This window comes from Oncorhynchus mykiss, chromosome 26 (assembly GCF_057628025.1).
Source record: "Oncorhynchus mykiss isolate SJ-2025 chromosome 26, ASM5762802v1, whole genome shotgun sequence".
Taxonomy (NCBI): Eukaryota; Metazoa; Chordata; class Actinopteri; order Salmoniformes; family Salmonidae; genus Oncorhynchus; species Oncorhynchus mykiss.
The window spans coordinates 11,593,404-11,619,442 of record NC_143047.1 but is presented as its reverse complement, the minus strand read 5'-3'; the positions used below and the strand labels follow the sequence as shown (position 1 = coordinate 11,619,442).

General features: G+C 40.4%; 4 protein-coding genes across 9 annotated transcripts; 2 read left to right on the top strand and 2 right to left on the bottom strand.

The window, feature by feature from the left end:
• Positions 1 to 19: 19 nt before the first annotated feature.
• Positions 20 to 3,333, top strand: zgc:162297 (uncharacterized protein F13E9.13, mitochondrial). 3 transcript variants are annotated; one of them, XM_021585943.3, is made up of 6 exons: positions 20 to 197; positions 847 to 929; positions 1,069 to 1,249; positions 1,411 to 1,561; positions 1,770 to 1,897; positions 3,018 to 3,333. In XM_021585943.3, exons 2-6 carry the CDS (start codon positions 864 to 866, stop codon positions 3,206 to 3,208), a joined length of 717 nt encoding a protein of 238 aa, XP_021441618.1. In that variant the 5' UTR covers positions 20 to 197; positions 847 to 863; the 3' UTR covers positions 3,209 to 3,333. The 3 variants fall into 3 exon arrangements, with proteins under 3 accessions (XP_021441618.1, XP_090078250.1, XP_036819417.2); XM_036963522.2 differs by having other exon boundaries at positions 77 to 773; XM_090222124.1 differs by lacking the exon at positions 1,069 to 1,249 and having other exon boundaries at positions 21 to 197.
• On the bottom strand, positions 3,219 to 6,753 carry LOC110506375 (tumor protein p53-inducible nuclear protein 2). 2 transcript variants are annotated; one of them, XM_036963524.2, is made up of 4 exons: positions 6,511 to 6,753; positions 4,687 to 4,853; positions 4,364 to 4,484; positions 3,219 to 4,244 (listed from the first exon to the last, which is right to left on the bottom strand). In XM_036963524.2, the coding sequence occupies exons 2-4, from the start codon at positions 4,811 to 4,813 to the stop codon at positions 4,016 to 4,018; spliced, it is 477 nt and encodes a 158-aa protein (XP_036819419.2). In that variant the 5' UTR covers positions 4,814 to 4,853; positions 6,511 to 6,753; the 3' UTR covers positions 3,219 to 4,015. The 2 variants fall into 2 exon arrangements, with proteins under 2 accessions (XP_036819419.2, XP_036819418.2); XM_036963523.2 differs by having other exon boundaries at positions 6,048 to 6,737.
• Positions 6,754 to 6,755: 2 nt separating this feature from the next.
• LOC110506374 (protein C19orf12 homolog) lies at positions 6,756 to 10,908 on the top strand. 3 transcript variants are annotated; one of them, XM_021585947.3, is made up of 3 exons: positions 6,756 to 6,833; positions 7,516 to 7,689; positions 9,503 to 10,908. In XM_021585947.3, the coding sequence occupies exons 2-3, from the start codon at positions 7,530 to 7,532 to the stop codon at positions 9,766 to 9,768; spliced, it is 426 nt and encodes a 141-aa protein (XP_021441622.1). In that variant the 5' UTR covers positions 6,756 to 6,833; positions 7,516 to 7,529; the 3' UTR covers positions 9,769 to 10,908. The 3 variants fall into 3 exon arrangements, with proteins under 3 accessions (XP_021441622.1, XP_021441621.3, XP_021441625.1); XM_021585946.3 differs by having other exon boundaries at positions 6,763 to 6,932; XM_021585950.3 differs by having other exon boundaries at positions 6,776 to 6,833; positions 7,525 to 7,689.
• Positions 10,909 to 11,513: 605 nt separating this feature from the next.
• On the bottom strand, positions 11,514 to 13,571 carry LOC110506373 (pleckstrin homology domain-containing family F member 2-like). Its single transcript, XM_021585944.3, has one exon. The coding sequence runs from the start codon at positions 13,301 to 13,303 to the stop codon at positions 12,422 to 12,424; it is 882 nt and encodes a 293-aa protein (XP_021441619.3). The 5' UTR covers positions 13,304 to 13,571; the 3' UTR covers positions 11,514 to 12,421.
• Positions 13,572 to 26,039: the final 12,468 nt, after the last annotated feature.

The following is a 26,039-nucleotide window of genomic DNA, read 5'->3' as shown; positions in this document are numbered from 1 at the left end:
GGGGGGGGGGGGGGTGCTTAGAATCCGGAACCACGAAGTACCGCGTGGCTAGGGAAGACGGATGTAAACAAAGACTGTGTCCCTCAAAAAACCTGCAAATCCGGACGTTATGCCGATTTTGACAGACATATATATATATTTTAAATGTTTCTCTATCAAGCCGACATAATGGACTTTCAATGTCCACAATTCAAGAGGTATGTCATTATTTTTTTAAATCAAATGAATGCCCGGCAATTTGGTCAACGAGAATGGTGATGGCGCGCGACTCTGCGCTATAGTGCATTAGTTACGTTTAGTGGCTTCCTCCTCGTCTCCTTCCTCTCGTCTACACAAATTATTTGTTGGAGATAAAAACAGTGCTGGTTTAGTAAAATACATTTCAGGCACTATCTTATGCTTTCATATGTAATTCATACTTTTACGTTTTCTTATCAGAAGATAAAGGAAATGTGGAGGCTAATCTGCAACCTATGTGTCTTGTCTCAGTCATAACTGTTAAAATTGTGTTTTAATATGTTTCATGCGCCACACGAAAGAAAAAAACACTGGATTGGGTGACCACTCAGAGATCTTGAAACCTGTATTAACGTACACTTTGACCAGGCACGTGATCAAGCTAGCAGCTGCACGGGAACGAGTCTCATTCCAAAGCCACCTTTGCATCCACATTGCAACTGGTTTGAAACAACAACAAAAAATGAAGTTTCTGAAACTCTTTGGACGTGCTAAATCTGTGGTTATTGGAATGATTCATGTTCAAGCCTTGCCAGGTAAAGATTATTGGGACTCATATGTCGTTTTTTACTCTATTTTTGTTTTTAACTTTGATGTTATGTTTTTCAGGCACACCTTTAGGAAGCATGGTCATTCCTCAAATTATCGAGGAGGCATGCCACGAGGCAGAAATCTATCACAATGCGGGAATTGTAAGTATAAGCAAAAACACAAGATCTCCTTACTTTTTGATGTTACTAATACTGTAGCCTCTGACAATGTAAACTACAATTTTCATCCTCAAGGGTGACTGGAAATGGATTGTTTGTTGTCTGTTGATCTGTTGAACAGGATGGTCTGATCATTGAGAACATGCATGACATTCCATACACATTCTCAATTGGACCAGAGGTGTGTGCCTCTATGACAGCGGTGTGTGCTGCGGTGAGGGGGATCTGTCCGTCTCTGCCTCTTGGAGTTCAGATCCTGTCTGCAGCAAATAGCTCAGCTGTTGCTGTTGCACTGGCTTCAGGTTGATATAGCTGGCTTTGCTTTGCTTATTACTGGTTAATACATGCATGGTTAAGAGTGCTTCAGGTTAGCCTGGGATTTTAGTTTAATAGAAAGATCCGTATTAAGAGTTTAGAAAAAGCAAATGTTTAGCTACCTATTCCATTGTTGTCTCTTTCCAAGGTATGGATTTTATCAGGGCAGAGGGATATGTCTTCTCACATGTTGCTGATGAAGGCCTTTTGAATGGATGTGCCGGAGACCTTTTGCGATACCGCAAGCAAATGCAGGCTGAACATGTGCAGATCTTTACTGATATAAAAAAGAAGCACAGGTGAGCAATCTTTCAAAACACTCCAGACAACCCCACTGGCTAGCCTAGATGTCCTGATATGGTACTTCAGAAGGTTTTCAACATGCAGGTAATGCGGAAAATATTATCCATAAACAGTACTGCAAGGAGATGAAAGTAACATTTCTGACTGTTGTAGTAAGTGTAATGGGATGTTTTCAGATTTGTGAGTATGTGTTTGTGTTCCTAGCTCCCATGCCCTGACTTCAGATGTGAGCATAGTGGAGACGGCCAGAGCAGCTGAGTTTTTCCTTTCTGATGGTCTCATCATCACTGGAACAGCCACAGGGGTTCAGGCAGATCCAATGGAGCTCAGAGGTGTGTCCTGTCTCTGACTGCTCTGGCACATACACACATGTATGACACATACGCACATGTATGGTATGACACACAAACATACTGACACATACAGTAATAGAAAAAGACCCAGAACTCGTTTAAATTAATTCTTAAGAAACAAATAATGCATAGGTGTAATCACTATTTTACCATTTGGATCAAAGGGCAGCCAACGCTCAGCACTTACATTACATATCTGAGGGATAATGCTCGGTGTATCATTTTAGGAATGCTCAGGGTGTACCTTCGTATAAATATAGTTTACTTTCCTCTCCCTTTTCATTTTCTCTCAAACATTCTTGTAGTCTTGGTTAATAGGGGAGTGCCCTTTTTTCTAAATCTCATACATTCTCATAAACCATAACACACACCCTAACAAAAGTATGTTCAGTCACTTCACTCAATTTCATACCACTCCCACTGCATACCACTCTATTGCATACTTCCTACATTTGCAAGGACAGATAGTTCCTGGCGTTAGTTTTTCATGTAGCCCAGAGGTTAAGCTTCGCTAAAGCCCATGGAGCCTCTGAGCCTCGCTGCTGGCCTTATAAAGAGCAGTCTCGTCTGGGGAGAGGATGGCAGCCTCATAGTCCCCCGAGTCTGGATCGTGCTGACCATGGGCACACAGCCCGGTCCTGCCCTTGCCTGCCACAGTCCTGCTTGGCGTATATAGACACCAACATCGTCTGCTATTTTTAAGCACAGCCTACAGATGGCTGACTTACACAGAAGGCTGTAAACACAGGCAGGCTCAGGCCAGACTGCTACACAACCCTGCTGCCTAGTTTGGAGGTGCTCCTACAGTCTCCCAGTACAATTCCATTGGGCTGGCTCTGTTGTCAGATGGGTAAATGGAGCTGCCAGGGTCTAGATTTATCTCTTTCTTCATGTGTTTTACTCATATCATCTCTGAACCTACATTCACTATTTACTTATCAGAGATGATGCGTGACACTTGCAATGCATTCCTAAATCCAACCATTTAGGTATTCGTTTCATATAAGCTCACGCACAGCTTTCCAATATAATGAACTCAGTAAATGTAATGTAGCATCTCAAAATATTTACTCAGCAATTCTACCTTTTCTATTTGCAGATGTTGCAGGGTCTGTAAGACTCCCAGTTCTTATTGGCTCAGGAGTGACCTATGACAACGTGGAATACTACCTTGATGCTAGTGCAATGATAATTGGCTCTCATTTCAAGAGGGGAGGAGTTTGGACAAATGCTGTTGATCCAGAAAGCGTTAAAACATTTATGGGGAAGGTGCATTTGCTTCGAAAATGAAATCCTCCAATTTGCTGCTAAAATAATTTAATGCAGAACAATGACATTTGGTGGTAATAATACATGTAATTACTGAAGTTATGTCTCATGCTATTTAATAAAACACAAATAATACCTAAACAAAACAGATTTATTTAACATCTTTTAACATTTAAATATACACCAAAATACCAAATAAATCTGAATATATTTACAAACCGGGCTTGTAGTAGTACAGCAAACATAAGAACACACTGGGAATAAATGTATGAAAACAAAGTGAATCACTAAGTACAAAACATACATTAGTAACAGTGTTTCATCATTATTTGGTAATCCTTACATACATTGTATTTGTTATTAAAAAATATAGCGAAAGAGGTCCAATTACTCAAGAGTGATGTTTTGTGTCATCTTCACATATATACAAAATAGATTTTCATAGCTATGAAACAACTTTCCTTAAAGCAATATACTCACAACGTATCTAAATCTAAGGCACGCAAAGTAATACAAAAAAAGTATTCTATATACAATAGAATGAATATTTGCAAAGTGCTAAAACCTTTTGCATTTTATACAATACATAAAAGTTTTCATCAGAGCCATAAGACTTAACCGTAACAAGCCAGTTATAATACTTTTCACATGCACACACACATCTACTCAAGGCTATTTCACTCTCAAACTGGGCTCAGTATGTTAATAACATACTCAGCGAATGTGGTTCCCTTGATCAGGGTAAAGAGATAGGTCTAAGGTAGGTCATAGGTCTAAGGTCTGTGTGTTAAGTGGGTTCAGACAGTGGCGTAGCTACTCAGTAGACACTCAGTAGTTGTACAGACGCTGGCAGGGTTGTTTGAAGTGACCAAAGCGTCTGTCAGAGGGGGAGAAGCGCACCTTGGCACGGCTCTGTCTCTGGAGAGCACTCCTGGTCAGCTTCTTGCACTCCAAGTGAGTCCTGGCTCGCTGTATGGCAAGCAGTTGGACATTGCATGGAAGCGGGCTGTCCCAGGCAGCTAGCCTCCAGGACACATGCTGTTTGACTGGCACAGGCCTACAGGGGGGGGGGGGGGGGGGGGACAGAATAACTGTAATGCGACACTCCTTTCTCTAGGATAATGGTTGTGTTATCACACTGACTAAAGTAGATGGATCCCCTGGATGAACACTGACCTGGGAGAAGTATCCTCTTCATCGCTGAGCTGGTGTCTGATCTGGTCTACATACATACTGGGATGCTCAATCAGCAGGTTCTCCAAAGGGTCTTCCTCAGGGGGGGTCAGGGAGTTGTTCTCTGGAAACATCAGACCACAAATTTACTAAACCGAGACCAAAGAGGAAAAACACCAGTGAGACCTCTAATAGTGTCCATTAGATATACTATCCAAATAACTACAATACTACCATTTACAGAGCAAGTAACTGCAGACAACAATGCCCATACCAGTTTAACAACTAACTAACTCAACTTTCGGTGAACAAAATTATCGGCTTACCTTGAATGTTGATAACCACCCATCCTCCCGCCTCAAACTCAATGAGCTCCTCATAGGTTTCATTGTCATCTGTGGGAAAATCGTCATCTGTGCTACCAAGGAAATGGGCAAGTATCTTTCCAATCATTGTGTATATGTTTTGCCTCCCTTGGCCCTCTTATTGCAGTCTGCAAAGAAAATGAGTTAACATAGTGTTATATAGTATGTTGCACCCATAAGGGAAAAAAAATTGCAGACCGGATACAATTACTGTTAAACTGATCATGGTAAAACATTGCATCAAATATAAGAAAACAGCACAACCTGAAAAGGTATGTGTAGTTTAATATCCACATTGACAGAAGATAGATCTGAAATGATTTCCAGAAAGCAGAATCTGAACAACACCTTACATTATGACCTTTAGTTTTTAACATTGTGTCCTGGCTTAATGACCCTGCCAGCACAGCAGAATCAGGAACAGCATGCCCCTTGGAAGCTATTTGTAGACGGAAGGTCATGGCATCCTTTCTGACCGGCAACTCATTTCAAGCCTGTATCTGAATCTTAAGACATGTTATGAATAAACTAATATGGTGAATATGAAGCCAATCGGCCAAACTATGGTGAAAACAAAGGGTTTGTAAAAATATATATATATATTACAAATAGAATCAGGTATAAACAGTATTGGTATGTCTTTCAGGTGTCATAAACTAGACAGAATACCACTACATCCACTTTTAGACCGGGGGCTGTCCAGACAGCCACGGTCTTTGAATGCCTTGGTGTACTTGTAAACCTATACTTTCAATATACAGCTACACCCCAGCCTGCCAGCAAGGGAAGATCCAATTAGTGCCCAGACAGAATTAGCTCATAAGGTGCAAAATGTATAGATTACATGTACACTTGCATATCTTTTCTGGTGTACCATCAAAAAGTCCATATGTTGGAAGTTTAAAGACGTGTCAGACAATCCTTACATTAGCCTTATTTAATATATAATAAATGTGTGATAGAAACAATCAAATCATTAAAAACATAGGAGGGTCGTTTGGGTGAACTTGATATGGCATTAATTGGGTTTAAACTTCTTCAATAAATAAGTTAATAATTAAGCACTGCATTTGTGTAATTCACTGACAATCAAACAAATAACCCAACCTACATACAAAATGACACATGACATGGTTACAATTACATGGTAGTCTACACAACTAAAACGTTGTCCTAATAGGACACTTTTGGGATGTAGAAATCAATAAAAACATGCAAGTAGGTTAGTAGGCTAAAGAAAAGTGTCTATGCTACACACGAACTAAGGCTTAGGATACAACATGTCGCACAATGCTGAAGGCTACAATGTATTTTTTCCTTACCTCACAAATGTATATTTAACAAGTGGTGGCCGACGGTTAGCTTGAAACTATAACCGGTCTGCAATTGTTTTGATACAGACTTGTTTTTGAACACCAACTCTTTTGCTTTGGTGGGTGGTGAACGTAAGCGAAAATCCCAACTCGAAGGCGGGGCTTCAGAAGGTTGCGCACAACTAACCTTTGTCCTCATAACTAGCTGTCAAGTGAATAAATGTGTCCTTACTTGAAACATACCTAAATACCTGTTTTTAACCGACGTCCAATCTTTCTAATAGTCTAGGCGTGTAGTCTATAACAACAAGACAAAATACATTAGAGTGGAAGATATATATTTTTTCAATGTACAACGGTTTGCATTTCACAACAGTGGTCGACTTCGTTTTGCATGGCCCGGTGGCCCGTGTGAGCGGAGTTTGTTATTTGTAGATAATTCTATTGATTCATAAGATAAATCTCTACTCACCCCGGGCACCGGGCCCTGCAAAACGAACCCCACCAATTTAATGAAAAGGAGGGAATTGTATCAATGGCTTTTCTTGAAACATTGTTGCAAATATTTGCCGAGTAAATGACAATTATGCCAGGTTGCGCCACTGAGATCTATGTATTAGGCTATGTTTGTTTTATTGTGCATGGTTTTATTGTGCATGGTATACAACCGCGAATCGTTTTAACAGGATGTGGGCTTGTCCTAAACAAATGTCCCGTCATTCACCGCGGTCATAGTTTTTACCAACACTCATGATACACAAACATTAACACATCATCGAAGTGCGAGATCTGACGGTAGGGATTCGCCACCAATGTGTACTTTAGATCATTTTCATGTAGGCCAACGTCAGAGTACGTCCTGTGTGATGGGGACAACTATGTCGTTATGTAAAGGTGATTGCCACACTTTAAATGGAGAGAAAATGCTGATGGCCACATGATGACACACTAACACTATCTCCTATTTTTAGATGTCGTTTTACGCCATTTAAAAAGGCCTATATATCAGAAGGGATGTATAATTATTATTAGCTGCGTTCGTTATTATTGTGGTCATAACATAAATCCGAGGGAAGCATTTCGAATCTCTTGTGTGAGAAGTTTTTGACTAATGACAATGGTCTGCATTAAGTCATCAGTTATTTAACCAGTCTCTCTGTCTGCTAAATATGATAACTGAATTGATTACAATAATATAGTTTCCTGGTTTTGTCAACATTTGGAGTAAAAAAAGGCCTATAACATTATTTGAACAATCGTTTATTTAACTTTTGGTAGAGGCTACTCTCAGCAGTGTAATGCAGTTCATTACCAGAAGATGGCTTACTCCTAGTCTTCAGGATATCTGACAGAAGTCAAGTCCTACATCTCTTCTAGTATTAAATTGGTAGTGGCTATTTGTACTTGCAATTTATACTAGAGATCCGTTGGGTTGGTTGCAAACTGATCTTCGGTGTGTCTCTTATCATCCCACCAGGGAGAGCAGCTACCATGGCTCCACGTATGGATGATGTCATGCAACTATGCTGTGACCTGTCTGCAAATCAGCAGATAAAAGCAGCAGTGAAGAATTCTGGGAAAGGATCAGCAGTGGCAGGAGGGACTGCATTTTTAGGAGGTCTTCTAGGTGGTCCCCCAGGGATTGCTGTTGGTAAGTATCCTTTCAATTTAGAAAGCGAAATTATGATAATCTGCTTTTCCCTACTTCAACCACAAGGTAGAGCCATATCCTTTCTCAAACCTATTGTATTGATTGCAGCTATGAGATTTTCAGTGTATATGTGGTAGGTCTATAAAGTATGGCGTTAGGGTAGAATAATTCTCAGCCAATGTTGTCTTATGAGTGGGGAGGTCGATTTTGATAAATACGGGTGTTTATTTCTATTTGTATTTATTATGGATCCCCATTAGCTGCTGCTAAGGCATACATTTTATTATTCATTTTAAAAACATTACAATACATTCTAAACAGACTTCACAACATATTAAGTGTTTGCTCTCGGGCCTCTACTCTACTACCACATATCTACAACACAAAATCCATGGGTACATCTGTATAGTGCGTATGTTGTCCGTGTTTGTATGCATGTGTCTATGTTTGTTTTGCTTCACAGTCCCGCGGTTCCATAAAGTGTATTTCTATCTGTTTTTTTTAATCTAACTTTACTGCTGGCATGAGTTACTTGATGTGGAATAGAGTTATTATCCTCAGTCATTTTCCATCCAAGTTGTCAGACCCCAGTGGCTTGTCATTGTTGATAGATGACAATCATTTATTCAACTCTTCCACACTCACTTTACGGAATTCAGAATTACAATGTTTGTTTTTCATAATTTGGTCAGATGTACTTGGATGTGTAGTGTCAGTGTTTTTTGCTGGTATGTCATGCCTACATTTGCTAATATTGCCAATGAAAAAAATGATTAAAGTAGATGGCAATATCAGTTGGTTTTGTGATGAATGAGCCATCTGATTCAATGAATGATGGAGCGGAGTTTGCCTTTTTGCCCAAAATTTCATTTAAGGTGCTCCAAAGCTTTTTAATATCATTCTTTGTCATTTATTTTTGTTTCATAGTGTAGTTTCGTCTTTGTTTTATTCAGTTTAGTGACCATCTCTCAATTTGCAGTACATTTGCCAATCGGTTATACAGCCAGACCTATTTGCCATCTCTTTTGCCTCTTCCCTCTCAACCATACACTTTTTCAATTCCTCATCAATCCACACTTATTAGTAACTAAGATAAGCAATTTCATAAATGTGTCAAGTGCAGCGTCTGGTTGCTCGTCATTACACACCGCGTACCAACAAATATTCTATACATCAAGAACATAGGAATCACTACAAAACTTATTGTATTACCTCTTATACACTATATTAGGCCCAGCATTTGGAACTTTGGTTTTCCTAGATATGGCTACTATATTATGATCACTACATCCAATGTATTTGGATACTGCTTTGAGGAACATTTCTGCAGCATTAGTAAAGAAATGATCAATACATGTTGATGATTTCATTCCTGTACTGTTTGTAACTCCCTGGTAGGTTGATTGATAACCTGAACCAGGTTGCAGGCACTGGTTACAGTTTTTGCGCTTTCTCTTGAGTGGGCAGCTTGATGAAAGCCAGTCAATATTTAAATCACCCAGAAAGTATACCTCTCTATTGATATCACATACAGTATCAAGCATTTCACACATGTTATCCAGATACTGACTGTTAGCACTTGGTGGTCTATAGCAGCTTCCCACTAGAATGGGCTTCAGGTGAAGCAGATGAACCTGTAGCCATATTACTTCAACAGCTTTACAGGAATGTGGTTCTGAATATAAACAGCCACACCTCCACGTTTGGCATTTCTGTCTTCTCTGTAGATCTTATAACCACAAGTGTTTTAAATCTGTGAGCTCTTCTCGCCTCTTGATCTTCTGACACAGATCTTGTTTGTGCTGCTCTTTAGGTGGTGCATTAGGTGGCCTGTTGGGATGGTGGATGACCAGTGGACAGTTCAGACCTCTCCCTCAGATCATCATGGAGCTGCCTCCCCACCAGCAGCAGAGACTCTATGCTGATATCATGGCCGTTTTGGGCTCACTGGACTGGACAGACCTGGCCCAGCTGACCGCCCTGGTCGTGGGGAATGCTACTCTCCAGCAGCAGGTCACTGCTGCCCTACTCCGTTATATCACAAAGGAACTGAGAGCAGAGGTGAGATATGGGGACTGATCTACACAGACTGAATATCTGGAGGAACACCGTAGAACATTTGTACTCAGATTCAACTCAAGCTTATTCCTGGAGACTGAAAGAACCTTTTTATACTGTCGGTTCACTGAAAGAGGCCTTGTGAGAGTTACACTGAGACTCATGTCAGACCTGTCATGTTGCCTAATATCTGATCATGTCCATTTAATATCCTTTGATAAAGCGCTGAAATGACATTTACGCCACTTTTTTTAAACGTCATTTTCGTTATCCCCAGCCCGATACCAGTGTCTGCATATGTGAAAACGGCACATTTCTACAAAACAAATATAAAGTTAAAAGTTCTACCCAATGACGCCATCAAAAGTAAAACATATTTAAAAACCGTGCTTTTCAGGCACTAGGAGATTCCCAGTGATGTGAGGAGCAAGAAAACACCCTCCCTCTGGCTAGAAACTTGTTGAAAACCACTGTTTTGAAAACCACTGTTTTGAAAATCACTGTTTTGTTACTTTTAATGCTACCATGTGATGTTACAGAGAAGCATTTTTTTTTTTTTTTTTTGCACCTTATCTTTTTAACCACAGATCATAGAAACTTGCTGTTTTCACATACTGTGTGTAGACACTGTTATGGTTTCGGAGATAATGAATATGAGGTGGAAGAGTGGCTGAATTGCACTTTAATGTACACATTTGTTTTGTTTTAGTTGCGAAATTGTTATCTCTGAATGTCGCGGTATGATTGAAACGTATCTTATACGAACAGTCCAGCAATTAACCAGAAAGGTGTACTTTATTTATATTGTAGTGCATAATTGGTTGCTGAAATTTTGCGTTGAAATGTACACATTGAATATTGTTGGTCATTTATAATTGACATGATTTGCAACAAATGCAAGACAATGAAAAAAGGACCCTGATCACTCCTCTTGTAAGTGTGCCTGGGATCTCAAGTGATTCATGCAATGTGAATATTGTAAGAGATGAGTACTTCGGAGAAACCGGCCTTGATACTTCTGGCGCATAAAATGGTGATAAGTGCCACCTAGTCCTAGAATGAACTAATTGGGAAAATCTTGTAGTGCTCTTGTACTAAAGTGTTTGTATGAAAATCATGATAAATGAAATAAAGGACAACGGGGACGTGTATGATCACCACGAGCTTTTAGTATGACATCATTAAGCCAGAAAACATTTCAGTGAATCAACTTGACAGTTTCGTGAGGGAAATTCAACCGCTTAACACATTCTTTGTAAGAGAAGGAAGACAATGCTACGCAATGTAATCACTCTTGGTCAGATGCGTGCATGTAACATAGAATGGTATCTCATCTGTCGCAATTTCGCAATATTTTTTTCTTCTGGGTTTCCGAGATTATACGCAATGTAATCTAGTTCCTCTTTGTCAATGTTTCAAATGTAGACTTTTGAATAATACTAGCATCTTATTAAGATATCAAAGCACTTTTTGAAGTATGTGCAAAGGTTGTTTGTAATGACACCACTGCGATTATTATAATTTTTTCCCCCCACATTCGCTGTTCTAGACGTTTCCCTGTTCATTCTTTGCAAGCAAGCTTGGACCTGCCGGTTCTCATAACATCATACAGCGAAACATTGGTCATTAATCTCGAGGGGAAATTTCATTAGAAGTTATGTCATTCGTTTCTGAGAGATGCTTGTCAGTCTTGTACCTATGACTTACTAAGAAACAGTGTCTTAGCAGCTTTTTTCCAAATTCAAATGGATTGGAGTCACAAGATATCATATTCCATCACCACTTTATTTGTAGTCTGGGGATGTGAGAGCAGTCTTATCTTCATAGAAAAACCTTTTTTAGACAGTTTTTTTCAGAAACCAGAGAGCATGATTTAAACTGGTTTTTGGTTTGAAATGCCTATTAAATGTTAATGATTGACATGTTGCATTTGAATAAGTTCTTAAAAAAAATAAAAAATAATTGGCAGTTGGCCAGAGTATTGCCATTGACAACACTAGAGTTGGGAAAATGAAATGACGCAAGAACTTTCTCGAAAGGCTCATCTACTGCACCTGTTGCCTCAGGACTGGTTCATGTGTCTGCAGGAGGCTTGTAACACCTAAGCTGTAATTACGATTACAGCTGTTTTGGGGGGTCAATAAGTAGTCTTACCAGGTGTTCAGGACAAGGATGACCAAAGGTTGCTATCAAAATATTTCATTTCAAGATAAATGGTTGATGTGAATGTGATATAAAGAGGTATAGTTATTGCTGCCATTTAGAGTTGTAATTACAGGTACACTTAAAATAGGCACGTTGTCAATGTGCCTTTTTTTTAAAAACACGATAAGTATAGGACAAATATAAAAGTATTCAGTGCGAAATGTGTTTCATGTAAAATAAGATGCTCCGTGTGTGCATAATGGCCAGTCAACAATGAATACTACAGGTTAACCTTATATCAAAAGGATGACAAAAATAAGCCCCCCAAAACACTCAAAGGAATATTATATTATTAACAGGAAAACATCTATGTAATGCATACATTATATGGGTAGGATTAGTGTTCATATTTGTGCAATATTTTTGATTACATGTGATCATGTATCGTCTTGATTTGGCACTCTTCACCAATTACTCATTCAGTAAATACTTTTCAGGGTCCTCTCACATTGTCCAATTGTCAACCAAGTCAAGTCAAGTGACTTGACAATCCAGTGCGATTGAGACTTTGATGGTCCGGTTTTAAATAGTTAAATGGGGACCAAGAGTTGTGACACTCAACCCAATTGCTTGGTGCGTGGTGTTCTACCCGCTCATTCGCCTCATCGTCGCTAGTCGCCTCGTACTCGGGCATGACCAGGTCAGATTCATCAGAGCAGTTCCTCCCATCACTGTCCCCCCGTAGATGCACCTCATCCTGAGTCAGCTCCCCATGGTCCTGGAGACTGAGGTGACACAGTCGACACACCCTCACGGGCTTAGTAGAGATGTGGCAGATCACGGCCCGGTTCTTGGAGCAGGCGTTGCAGACGACAAAGCCGCAGCGACGACAGTGGTGGCGACGTTTGTTGACTGTAAATGTTTTAGAGCAGCGCATGCAGATGGCAGACGCCCGGTCAGGGATCCAGGTGGTGGCGAAGGTGCACCCGGGCTGGCAGCCGGCATGCTGCAGCTGCTTACACCTGCAGTCCTCAATGTGCTCCATCCAAGCACGCTTCTCCTCAGCGGAGGCAGCTGCCACATAGAAGGACTTCTGTGGTGTGCGGATCAGCCACTGGTTCTCCATGATGACCCCGTCCTCCAGGTCCTCTAGCTGGATATCCTCCAGGGAGATAACATGCTGGTTCTTGTGCCAGCGTCCATGAAGGATGATGCTACCGTACACCAAAATGTCATTAAACAAGAAAAATACTTTAGGCTGGGGGCGGCGTCGACACAGCTTCATCAGCCGCCCCTCGCCTATCAAGACCCGGTCAGGTCTGATCAGGGACATCCCAGAGGGGCCGAAGGAGTTCTCCACTGCCTGTATCCGCTCTCTGTTCTCTTGCGTGAAAGCCAGCTGGTCCACCATGATGAGCAAGATTACAACACTACAGGAAACTAACAAAATAAAAACAAACAAAAAAATCTATTTACAAATGAGACAAAATGGTAGGCCTATGTCAGTAATGATCAAATAAATGGCTGGTGAAAAATAGTTAATTTGTCCTTTTACTCTGTTTTGTGATTTCTGTCTTGTTTACGCTGCAACAGTCTGTGTCTCGGTAGTAAGTCGCTTAGTTCCCGTCTGACCACCATACAGTATGTTTTGTCAGTGTCAAATAGTCGTTTCTGTATTGAAGAGTGAGTTGCCACGAGAGGTCCCTTTTATATGTGCAAATCACATTTCCTGTTGAGCCGCATTGCATGGGGAGTTCCAAAACAACTTGATGGGGAAAGAGAGAGAGAGAAAGCAACTAGAAAGAGGGAAAACAGGCAATACCAGTTTCCCAAAGATGATGGGATGTGACTTGGAGCGTAGAGATCCTATTAAATTACAGTGAACAACAGTATTGCTAATTCTATGACTATTAATACATCACAGAAAAAAACTGTTGTACAGCATTAAAGCTAGCATCCTTATTTGAAACAATAACAAAGCTGTCATCTCGCCTGTGTTTTGGTAAAAAGCTGAGGGACGGGCCTTGGAGAAATGTAAATACTCTCAAATTCATAGACAGAGTTATTGATGCAAGGACTGACCATCCATGCTATCAAAATTATAGTTTTAACCATGTTTTGAGGCTACACAGTGTTTGTTTACATTTACATTGTTTACAAACATTGGAAAACAAAACAGTTGAACTAAGCTCATGTGGAATTTCTAAGTTATATTATTCAATAATCAATGGGTATGAGTGTACAAAACATTAACACCTGCTCTTTCCATTATATAGACTGACCGGGTGAATCCAGGTGAAAGCTATGATCCTTTATTGATCTCACTTGTTAAATCCACTTCAATCAGTGTTGATGTAGGGGAGGAGACAGATTAAAGAAAGGGTTTTAAGCATTGAGACATGGATTGTGTATGTGTGCGATTCAAAGGGTGAATGGGAAAGTCAAAAGATTTAAGTGCCTTTGAACGCTGCTGGGTTTTTCAGACTCAAAAGTTTTCCGTGTCTATCAAGAATGTTCCACCACCCAAAGGACATCCAGCCAACGTTACACAACTGTGGGAACTATTGGAGTCAACATGGGCCTTGTGGAACGCTTGACACCTCGTCGAGTCCATGCCCTGACGAATTGAGGCCGAGTATACAAAACATTAACACCATCCGAAATGGAGTTGCACCCCCTTTTAATGGACCATTTTTTTTTATATAGATGGGAAACTATTGAGTGAAAAACCCAGCAGCATTGCAGTTCTTGACACACTTAAACCGGTGCACCTGGCACCTACTACCAGTGGTGTAAAAAGTACTCAATTGTCATACTTGAGTAAAAGTAAAGATAACATAATAAAAAATTACTCAAGTAAAAGTGAAAGTCACCCTGTAAAATTCTACTTGAGGAAAAGTCTAAAAGTATTTGTTTTTAAATATACTTATGTATCAAAAGTAAATGTAATTGCTAAAAATTAACTTATGTATCAAAAGTACAAGTATAAATCATTTTAAATTCCTTATATTAAACAAACCAGATGGCAAAATTGTATTAAAATTTTTATTGATGGATAGCCAGGAGCACACTAACACTCAGACATAATTTACAAACAAGCATTTGTGTATAATGAGTTTAACAGATCAGAAGCTGTAGGGATGACCAGTGATGTTTTCTAGATAAGTGTGTGAATTGGACCATTTTCCTGTCAAAATGTAACGAGCACTTTTGGGTGTCAGGGAAAATGTATGGAGTAAAAGTATATTATTTTCTTTAGAAATGTAGTGAAGTAAGAGTAAAAGTTGGTAAAAATATAAATAGTACAGTACAGATACCCCCAAAAAATATTTAAAGAGTACTTTAAAGTAGTTTTCCTTAAATACTTTACACCACTGCCTACTACCATACCCCGTTCAAAGTATATCATTAATTTATAGGTCCAAACATTTATGTAGCAGGTTAGGATTCCATCTTTAGGCAGAAATATTAATAACAATGTAACGATAGGAAATAAACCACATGGCTATAAATTAGAGGAATATAATTGTGATGGTTAGTGATACTAGATAATGGTTGCAACTGAAAAACGAAAAAATTTATTTGCTATAATTGACGAAGCATTGAATGGAAAAACAGAAATCATAGTTGCTGGTATGTTGATCAGATTTTCGCTCCAGGGAAAACCACAAATATTAGAGAGTATCAGGTTTCGGGTAGTATGAGAAAGTATTCTCTTGATTGATCACTCTTATGGAATGTTGTTTAAACTAGGTTATACAATGGGTGGGTCTAATCCTGAATGCTGATTGGTTAAAACCACATTCCAGCCGGTGCCTATTTCACCATTTACCACCGCTAAATCTATGCCTGTTTATTACTCTGTTCCATCTGACTGCACAATCCACTGTCTCGTCCTCCCAGCCAGTCAATTTATAAACTTGATCTCCACTCTAAAAAGCATCTAAACATTATCTCACATTTGTTTTAGAGTAACACTTAGTTTTTTTTTTTTTGTATAAACCTTTCTGTCTGTCTCTCTGACATTCGCAACATTGTTTCAATATTCAAATTCGATATCCTGCTGTCCCATAGTAAGGAACATGTCGGGAGCCGGGACGAGACAGACAGGCAGGCAGCGTTTCTCAGCCAGTCGAAATCATGGCATCATTTTTATGGATATATACAAAACAATGTCAAACGAAATGAAGTGCAGCAAGTTTGCAGTCTTTCCAGCTTCCGTTTGAAGTGATTGTGTTACTGTAGCTGTGTTGTTGTCTAGCTCCTCTGAACAACAGTATCCTGAGTACATTTTCTATGCCAGGTGAAATTGCGCCTCTGTAGCTCATTGTTATGGATGTATCCAAATAAATGTCACTAGAAAACAGCTTTAACAAATGCAAATGCAGCTACTTTGCTGTTATTATGTCTGCAATGTGTGATGTCACTGTAAGTTAGCCGTAGTTGGCTAGCAGCAAGCAAGGGATAAGAACATTGTCAGCCAGTATGGCAATGGAACATTTATAACGAAGGACTGGGTCGCGTCCATAGATACAGAACAAAAAGACTGAACGGTCGCTTCTCTGGCAACCGAACCGATAGAACAAATGACCAGCCAGCTTGGGTAGCAACCCTAGATGTGTGTTGGGACTATTTATTGTGGAAGAAATAAATACTATTAATAAATTCATAAAAATAATGTTTTTAATGAAAATATGTAAATCATTATTTGAATATGTTGGTAACCTGTTGTATGAAGGTAATAAAGCCGTCAAAGCCGGTGTCTTTGGAGGATATGTTGGCAAGGCTTGCCTCGACTTTGTCTCAGGCCTAACCGCACATGCCAATGTAGAAACATCTCGGGCTTTACACTTAAATATTGGCCTACACGAAGACCAACTTCTGATGCGGAAGCAATAATGCCTGAAAAATGTAATCACAATTTAAACAATCATAAGGGATTTCCTTCAGTAGGGGTGTCTTCTCAGGCCACATTATGATGGAACAAGCAGATTAAAAAAGCCAACGCACAAATTTGCCATTTAAAACACTACCATCTCCATCTCACCAAAAGAATGCGTAAACAATGTAATTGTGTGGTGTTAGCTCAAACATGATGTGTATCATTGAACTAGGTGCTAAGAGTTATTACAGCTGATAAGGTTGACTTTTTTTCAGTAGAAAAAAACACTAGATGAATGTACAGTTTGTTTCAAGGAATACTATTACTGACCATTATACCATGACAAAGACGACAGATTTCCAACAAGCATTGCGCTTTAGAAGAATACAGATGTGGATTTTTTTTTATTGTGAAATCTGGTTACTGTGCACCCTGTGGTTTTTATGAGGGAGAACAATGTCGCAGTATGGGTATTTTTTAGCATAGAATGCCAAGTCACCAGGGCAGTACAAATCGACAGCACTTTTGCATGCAAGAAACATTGGACTTGAATATGAAATATACGGGGGTTTAATTATATGTATGCTTTTTGCAGCATCAAACATGGTTGCATTGTATGGACTGATACACCAGCTCTTTTGACCAAGAACTTACACCTTGTGAAAAGAAAGAACAGAAAGCATATTGTGATGACGTTTAGTTTTTCGCTTCCAGTCTGTCTCACCCCCCCATTCAATGAAATCTCATGCATCCACACACTACGTAGAACAGGGATAGGCTTTTTACTGGGAAAATGTATAGGGAAATAAAATGTGACAATATTTTCCAAAACAGACAGCAAATGCTGTCTTTTACATTTTTTTTTTTTATCCAATCACTCAGTTTTCATTATTGTTATAGCATAAAAAGTTCTTATTCACAAAATCACTCATGGTTAATAAAAGAAATGAATATGAGCTATCCAAACTCCAACAATAAAAGAGACCTACTTGTCAATGCAACCCAACTACCAATTGAACAATTCAGGCCAGCGATGTTACCAGTACCTATGTCACTTCAATTGACAAACCAACAATATACAACAGGTACCTCAGAAAATGTTGGCCAACTAGGAACTTCCCAAATGACTAGGAAATTAAGCATCTTCAGTTTCCACATAGTAGTATCATTATATTGTAACTCATTGTGTTACTTCAAACTATGTAATCAAGTAAATGTAACCTGTAATTTGACAAAAATGCAAGGAGATAGATATGTTTATTGTACATACATTGAGGAAGCAAAAATGATTTAGTGCCACCTTGTGGATATAGGTAGTGTTGCTCAAAACTGAAAACCGATCATAATGTATTTACAATTGTGTAAAATCATTGACCCATCAATGAATATGTTACAAAAAAGGAGAATACCAACACAAATGCTCTCTAATCACAACTATGTTTTGATTGCTTTGAGTCTGTCAGGTCTCCTGTCTTTGCCACAGTACGAAATGCTATAGAACAGGTCTTGCATCCAAAATAGATGCTGAGGTTCCCATATGACTTGAAAATAAGAATTGAAGATGGTGAGAGTCCTTATTATAGATCCTGACAGGACCTGTTTACTTCTCTGTACTTTGAGTGTCTGAGCTCAGTCTTATTTCTCCACCTGCAGTTGCAGGTCAGGTCGTCACTCATCATTGTCATTTGCACAGGTGGTACTGTACTCCATCAACACCATCACAGGTCTATAATTCCTTTGACTTTAAAAACCTTTGCCGATTGTTCGCTTGAGCTGAGTTTAAACTTGATGCAGTAGATATGGGAGACAAAGACATCAATCTTCACGGCAAACACGCTGTTTCGCTTGGTATGACTGCAGAAGAAGGAGAGATAAGGCAGTAAATTGAATGTCAGTTTGGCAGTTGAAAAACAGTTCAATAATAGCAGACTGAACAGGTACCTAAACAAAGTTACCGAAATGTGGTGTACAAACATTTCAGTTTGTCCTCCTTTGTGATGATTTTGAAGACATTTCATCTCCTGCACTAGGATTCCTGTGGTGCCTACATACAAGGGGCATTTTGACCTGGCCACTGTTTCACACACGCAAAAACATTAGTGATGATTACATCAACAGGATTATGTATATTGTGCCATAGATGTGCTAATGAAGATCCTGAAGATTGGCATCGATTAGTGACATTAAAAGCAAAAGTGTTTTGACCAAATAAACAAGCTCTCACCCACTAGGTACAACCCTAAATCCGTAAACATGGGCACCCTCATAGATATTATCCTGACCAACTTGCCATCCAAATACACCACTGCTGTTTTCAATCAGGATCTCAGCGATCACTGCCTCATTGCCTGCATCCACTATGGGTCCGCGGTCAAACGACCACCCCTCATCAGTGTCAAACACTCCCTAAAACACTTCTGCGAGCAGGCCTTTCTAATCGACCTGGCCCTGGTATCCTGGAAGGATATTGACCTCATCCCGTCAGTCGAGGATGCCTGGTCGTTCCTTAAAAGTAATTTGCTCACCATCTTAAATAAGCACGCCCCTTTCAAAAAATGTAGAACTAAGAACAGATATAGCCCTTGGTTCACTCCAGACCTGACTGCCCTCGACCAGCACAAAAACATCCTGTGGCGGACTGCACTAGCATCGAATAGTCCCCACGATATGCAACTTTTCAGGGAAGTCAGGAACCAATACACGCAGTCAGTCAGGAAAGCAAAGGATAGCTTTATCAAACAGAAATTTGCATCCTGTAGCTCTAACTACAAAATGTTTTGGGACACTGTAAAGTCCATGGAGAATAAGAGCACCTCCTCCCAGCTGCCAACTGCACTGAGGCTAGGTAACACTGTCACCACCGATAATCGAGAATTTCAATAAGCATTTTTCTACAGCTGACCATGCTTTCCTCCTGGCTACGCATCCCCCTGCAGCAACTTACCCCGTTCACCCAAATCCAGATAGCAGATGTTCTGAAAGAGCTGCAAAACCTGGACCCATACAAATCAGCTGGGCTAGACAATCTGGACCCTCTCTTTCTAAAATTATCTGCCGCCGTTGTTGCAACCCCTATTACTAGTCTGTTCAACCTCTCTTTCGTATCGTCCGAGATCCCTAAAGATTGGAAATCTGCCACGGTCATCCCCCTCTTCAAAGGGGGCGACACTCTAGACCCAAACTGTCACAGACCTATATCCATCCTGCCCTGCCTTTCTAAAGTCTTCGAAAGCCAAGTCAATAAACAGATCACTGACCATTTAGAATCCCACCGTACCTTCTCCGCTGTGTAATCCGGTTTCCGAGCTGGTCACGGGTGCACCTCAGCCATGCCTAAGGTACTAAACGATATCATAACCGCCATTGATAAAAGACAGTACTGTGCAGCCGTCTTCATCGACCTGGCCAAGGCTTTGGACTCTGTCAATCACCATATTCTCATCGGCATACTCCACAGCATTGGTTTCTCAAATGACTGCCTTGCCTGTTTCATCAACTACTTATCAGATAGAGTTCAGTGTGTCAAATCGGAGGGCCTGTTGTCCGGACCTCTGGCAGTCCAATATACAGTGTCTATGGGGTCATATTGCACTTCCTAAGGCTTCCACTAGATGTCAACAGTCTTTAGAACCTTGTTTCGGGCTTCTACTATGAAGGGGGAGCGATTAAGAGCTGTTTGACTCAGGGACCTGGCAGAATGCCATGAGCTAAGTCACGCGCACGTCCATGAGAGCGAGCTCCATTCCTTTTCATTTCTAAAGAAAAAGGAATTGTCCGGTTGGAATATTATTGAAGATTTATGATAAAAACATCCTAAAGTTTGATTATATACATTGTTTGACATGTTTCTACAAACTGTAATGGACCCATCTGAACTAAGTGCCTGCGCCTTGTGAATTTGGATTTGTGAACTAAACACAAGAACAAAAAAAGGTATATGGACATAAATTATGGACTTTATCGAACAAAACAAACATTTATTCGGGACCTGGGATTCCTGGGAGTGCTTTCCGATGAAGATCATCAAAGGTAAGTGAATATTCATAACGCTATTTCTGAGTTTTGTGACACCTCTCCTTGGTTGGAAAATGGCTGTTTGTTTTTCTGTGGCTAGGCGCTGACTTAACATAATTGAATGGTGTGCTGTTACCGTAAATAAAAAATGAAATCTGACACAGCGGTTGCATTAACTTCTTATGGTATAGGGGACGGTTGCGTCCCACTTGGGCAAAAGCCAGGGAAAATGCAGCACGGCAAATTTCTTAAAAATGATATCAAAATCTAACTTTCATTAAATCACACATGTAAGATACTCAATTAAAGCTACACTCATTGTGAATCCAGCCAACATGTCAGATTTTTAAAAGGCTTTTCGGCGAAAGCATAAGACGCTATTATCTGATGATAGCACAACAGTAAACAGAGGGTAGCATATTTCAACCCTGCAGGTGCTACACAAAACGCAGAAATAAAATATAAAACATGCATTACCTTTGACAAGCTTCTTTTATTGGCACTCCAATATGTCCCATAAACATCACAATTGGTCCTTTTGTTCGATTAATTCCGTCCATATACAGTGGGGCAAAAAAGTATTTAGTCAGCCACCAATTGTGCAAGTTCTCCCACTTTAAAAGATGACAGGCCTGTAATTTTCATCATAGGTACACTTCAACTATGACAGACAAAACGAGGGAAAAAAATACAGAAAATCACATTGTAGGATTTTTAATTAATTTAATAGCAAATTATGGAGGAAAATAAGTATTTTAATATGCATATCTTATATTCTTGGCATGAATAGCAGGAAGTTGAAATTGGGCACGCTATTTATCCAAAAGGGAAAATGCTGTCCCCTATACCTTAATCAATAAGGCCCAAGGGGGTGTGGTATATGATCAGTATACCACGGCTAAGGGCTGCAACACTGACGTAGCCCAGAGAGAGGCTATGGTTCGTGCTATCTGGGATCCTTGAGACATCTCTACCCTAAACCTAGCCCTTGATCATTACTATTTATTACATTACATATAAGAGTCATTGGAGGAAGGCGTCTTCTGTATGGGGGCGTTTTATGGGATCGGTGACTGAAAAATCAGAATAAAACATGTGTAACAGGTGTAAAATATACTTTATGTATTTCAGCGAAAAGCCCTCATGTTTATTTTTATGTATTATTTTAAGGTTATTTTGAGATGTATTACACTACTTTCAAGAGTCCACTATTTTAGTGTATTTATTTTCGAAATTGTGTTAATGTTGTGATGTCATCAACGGGAGCCATGCTTCTACTCCTCAGTTTGCTCAGAGCGTGATGAGGAGAGGTATGTGTTTATGTATGCTCCGGTCCTTTGAATGCAGATGTTCACAAATGCACAAAAAAGACAAGCAAAAATGATTTCATCATTGATTTAGTGTTGTTGCACTGCTGTTTGTAGAAAAATAGATTAGCATGAATGGGGATTGTGTTGTTAGCTAATCCAAGTTTATCATTTTAAAAGGCTAATTGATCATTAGAAAACACTTTTGCAATTATGTTAGCACAGCTGAAAACTGTTGTGCTGATTAAAGAAGCAATACGACTGGCCTTCTTTAGACTAGTTGAGTATCTGGAGCATCAGCATTTGTAGGTTTGATTACAGGCTCAAAATGGTTAGAAACAAAACTTTCTTCTGAAACTCAGCAGTCTATTCTTGTTCTGAGAAATTAAGGCTATTCCATGCGAGAAATTGGCAAGAAACTGAAGATCTCGTAAAACATTGTGTACTACTCCCTCTCAGAACAGCACAAACAGTCTCTAACCAGAATAGAAAGAGGTGTGGGAGGCCCCAGTGCACAACTGAGCAAGAGGACAAGTAAACTAGAGTGTCTAGTTTGAGAAACAGACGCCTCTCAAGTACCTAACTGGCAGCTTCATTAAATAGTACCTGCAAAACACCAGTCTCAACGTCAACAGTGAAGAGGCAACTCCGGGATGCTGGCCTTCTACCGCCCTAACAGATCCACAGATGATGCAATCTCTCTTGCACTCCACACTGCCCTTTCCCACCTGGACAAAAGGAACACCTATGTGAGAATGCTATTCATTGACTACAGCTCAGCGTTCAACACCATAGTACCCTCAAAGCTCATCAATAAGCTAAGGACCCTGGGACTGTACACCTCCCTCTGCAACTGGATCATGGACTTCCTGATGGGCCGCCCCCAGGTGGTAAGGGTCGGTAACAACACATCTGCCACGCTGATCCTTGTAGTATCTGGGATCTACATCTGTTTATATTAGTTACTATACTGTTACTAAGCAGTAATGTATTACGTCAGTGTTACATTACTACACCTAATAGGAAATGCACATGCGCACTGGGGTGCCGCGAACTGTAGAGTACGAGGGGTTTTGACTAAACAAAAACTAACTGTACTTCCGTCTCCTGCCTGGTCATTTCTCCACAACACAAATATTACAGTGGCGACGAGGATGGGATTAAACTACATAAACGGACATTGCTTGAAGGGAAGAATGTTGCGTGAGTAATGAAACTCAAAATAATTATGTAATTCCTCAGTTATTTTTTATTTTCTTTCGCCAGTAGAGAAGGCTAAGCACTGCTAGTCGGTACAGTATACAGGAGCTGCCAAGTAGCAAGACTATTGGAGTCCAGAATAGCGACACTGCCCTCTGGTTAAATAATAAAAAAAACTGTCATTGAACCCATTGAAACTAGGCGATCTCAGTGGAGAAATATTGTCAAGAAAAAAAAGGAAGCAGGAACGTAACATGGTGTGAACATTATTACAAATGAGTGCAGTGAATGAAGTAATTGCAGAAACGTCTGAAGTGAAGAATTAGATGAAAATTCAGAAAATTAAGGAATACAAGGAATAAGGAAACTGAACAATTAACTGTGAAAATGGAAACCATTGGTCGAGTACCAGAGTTTGAGGCTACAAAAGAGGATTTTGATTCCTATTTGGAGCGTTTTGATCGTTGACTGGCTGCAAATGAAATCAAAGATGAAAAGAAAGCAGACGTGTTTCTCAGTGTTTTGGGTTGAACTATGCAGAAGTTGAACTATGCAGAACTGACTGAAACTCTTTCAAGGTATTTCAAGCCTAAGCCAATTCTCATTGAAGAACGTTTCAGATTTTACCAACGTCACCAGAGTCAAGGTGAAACCGTGGCTGACTACATCCTTGCTTTGAAAAGGCTCGCAAGTACATGTGAGTTTGCACGATTTCTTGATAATGCTCTCCGAGACAAGTTTGTATGTGGTCTCACAGGTGAAGCATATTACAGATGGCTTCTGTCAGAGAAGGACCTGACCTTTAAGAAAGCCTGTGATATAGCACTTGGACTCGAGCTTGCCCACAGGGATACTATTGCATGCAATAGTCAGAAAGAACGTCAGAAAGGTGTTCACAAGGTCAGTGATGCACGTGGTGAAAAAGGCTCACAAAAGTCACACTTTTCTCAGTCCCGTCCTCAAGGTTACACAAGAACAAAGCAGCCCACATCTCAAAGGTCTAAGCCAAGTTGCTACAGATGTGGGGGAGATAATCATCAGCACAGTGAATGTCGATTCCAAAATGAAAAGTGCCACAATTGTGGAAAGGTTGGACATTTACAGAGAGTGTGTAAAGCCTCGAAACGCACAGCAAGAGCGCACAAAGTGTCAGACGCAGCACAAGAAGAGGAAGGTACAACAAACAGTAGTGGAACTGTTCACAATGTACACAGCTCAACAACAAAAAGATGGAATCTATCTCAACATGGAGTTAGCGGGAAAACCAGTAAAAATGCAGCTGGACACCGGAGCGTCTGTATCTCTGGTTTCAGAGAGACTCTACAAAGAAAAACTGAAAGAGTGCCCTCTTCAGCCAGCGTCCATCCGCCTTTCTTCATACACTGGTGACACTATTCCTGTGTTAGGGCAGATCCAGGTACCAGTCCGGTATGAGGGGAAGGAGTGGACGCTACCGCTTGTCATTGTTAAAGGAGAAAAATCAGCCTTGCTAGGCAGAAACTGGCTACAAAAGAACAAGTTGAACTGGGGAGAAATCTTCAGTCTGAGAAATGACAAACCAGTGAGTCAGGCTACACTCACTAACATGCTGGAGACGCACAAAGAACTTTTCAAAGATGGCTACAGTGAAATACAAGACTTCACAGCAAAAGTCAGAGTGCAAGAAGGAACCAAGCCTATCTTTCACAAACCACGTCCAGTTCCCTATGCTCTTAAGGAAGCAGTAGAGAAGGAACTGGACCGCCTACAGAAGAATAACATAATCACGAAAGTAGCAAGGAGCGACTGGGCCGCTCCAATTGTTGTAGTCCCAAAGAAAGACAAGACCGTCAGAATGTGCGGTGACTACAAGGTCACAGTAAATCGCTGCATACTACCAGAGGAATATCCATTGCCAAACGCTGAAGATCTGTTTGCCACTCTAGCTGGTGGGAAGGTTTTCAGTAGGCTGGACCTGGCATTCGCTTATCAGCAACTGAAGCTGGATCTGGAGTCAGAACAGTATCTAACCATCAATACACACAAGGGGCTATTCAGATTCAATCGCTTGGCCTATGGAATCTCGACAGCTCCAGCGATTTTCCAACAAACAATGGATTAGATCTTGGACGGTATAGACAATGTTGTGTGCTTCATGGACGACATCCTCGTGTCAGCACCAACCATTGGAGAGCACCTTGTAGTGCTGGACAAAGTGATGTCAAGACTGGGGAAATACGGAGTGAGAATGAAACGTAGCAAGTGTGAGTTCCTCCAGGACTCAGTGGAGTATCTCGGATACAAGATTGATGCACAAGGCCTGCACCCAATCAACAGCAAGGCGGAAGCAATCGTAAAGGCACCAGCACCCACAAATATCTCAGAGCTGAGGTAATTTTTGGGGCTCCTGAACGGAAAGTTTGTGGCAAACTTGTCCACATTGTTGCATCCGCTTCACCAACTAAGGTCACCAACACATCTATTGGTCTCGGTGTGTTTCCAAGGGTATGGAAGTCGGCCATAATAACGGCCATCTTTAAATCAGGCGACCCTGCTGACATGAGTAACTACAGGCCCATTAGTATACCACCTGTGGTGTCAAAGGTTGTTGAAAAGTGTGTAGCAGAACAACTGATTGCCCACCTCAACAACAGCCCCTTCACATTACACTCCATGCAGTTTGGCTTCAGAGCGAAACACTCCACAGAAACGGCCAACTGCTTTTTTCTGGAAAATGTGAAGTCCAAGATGGACAAAGGGGGTGC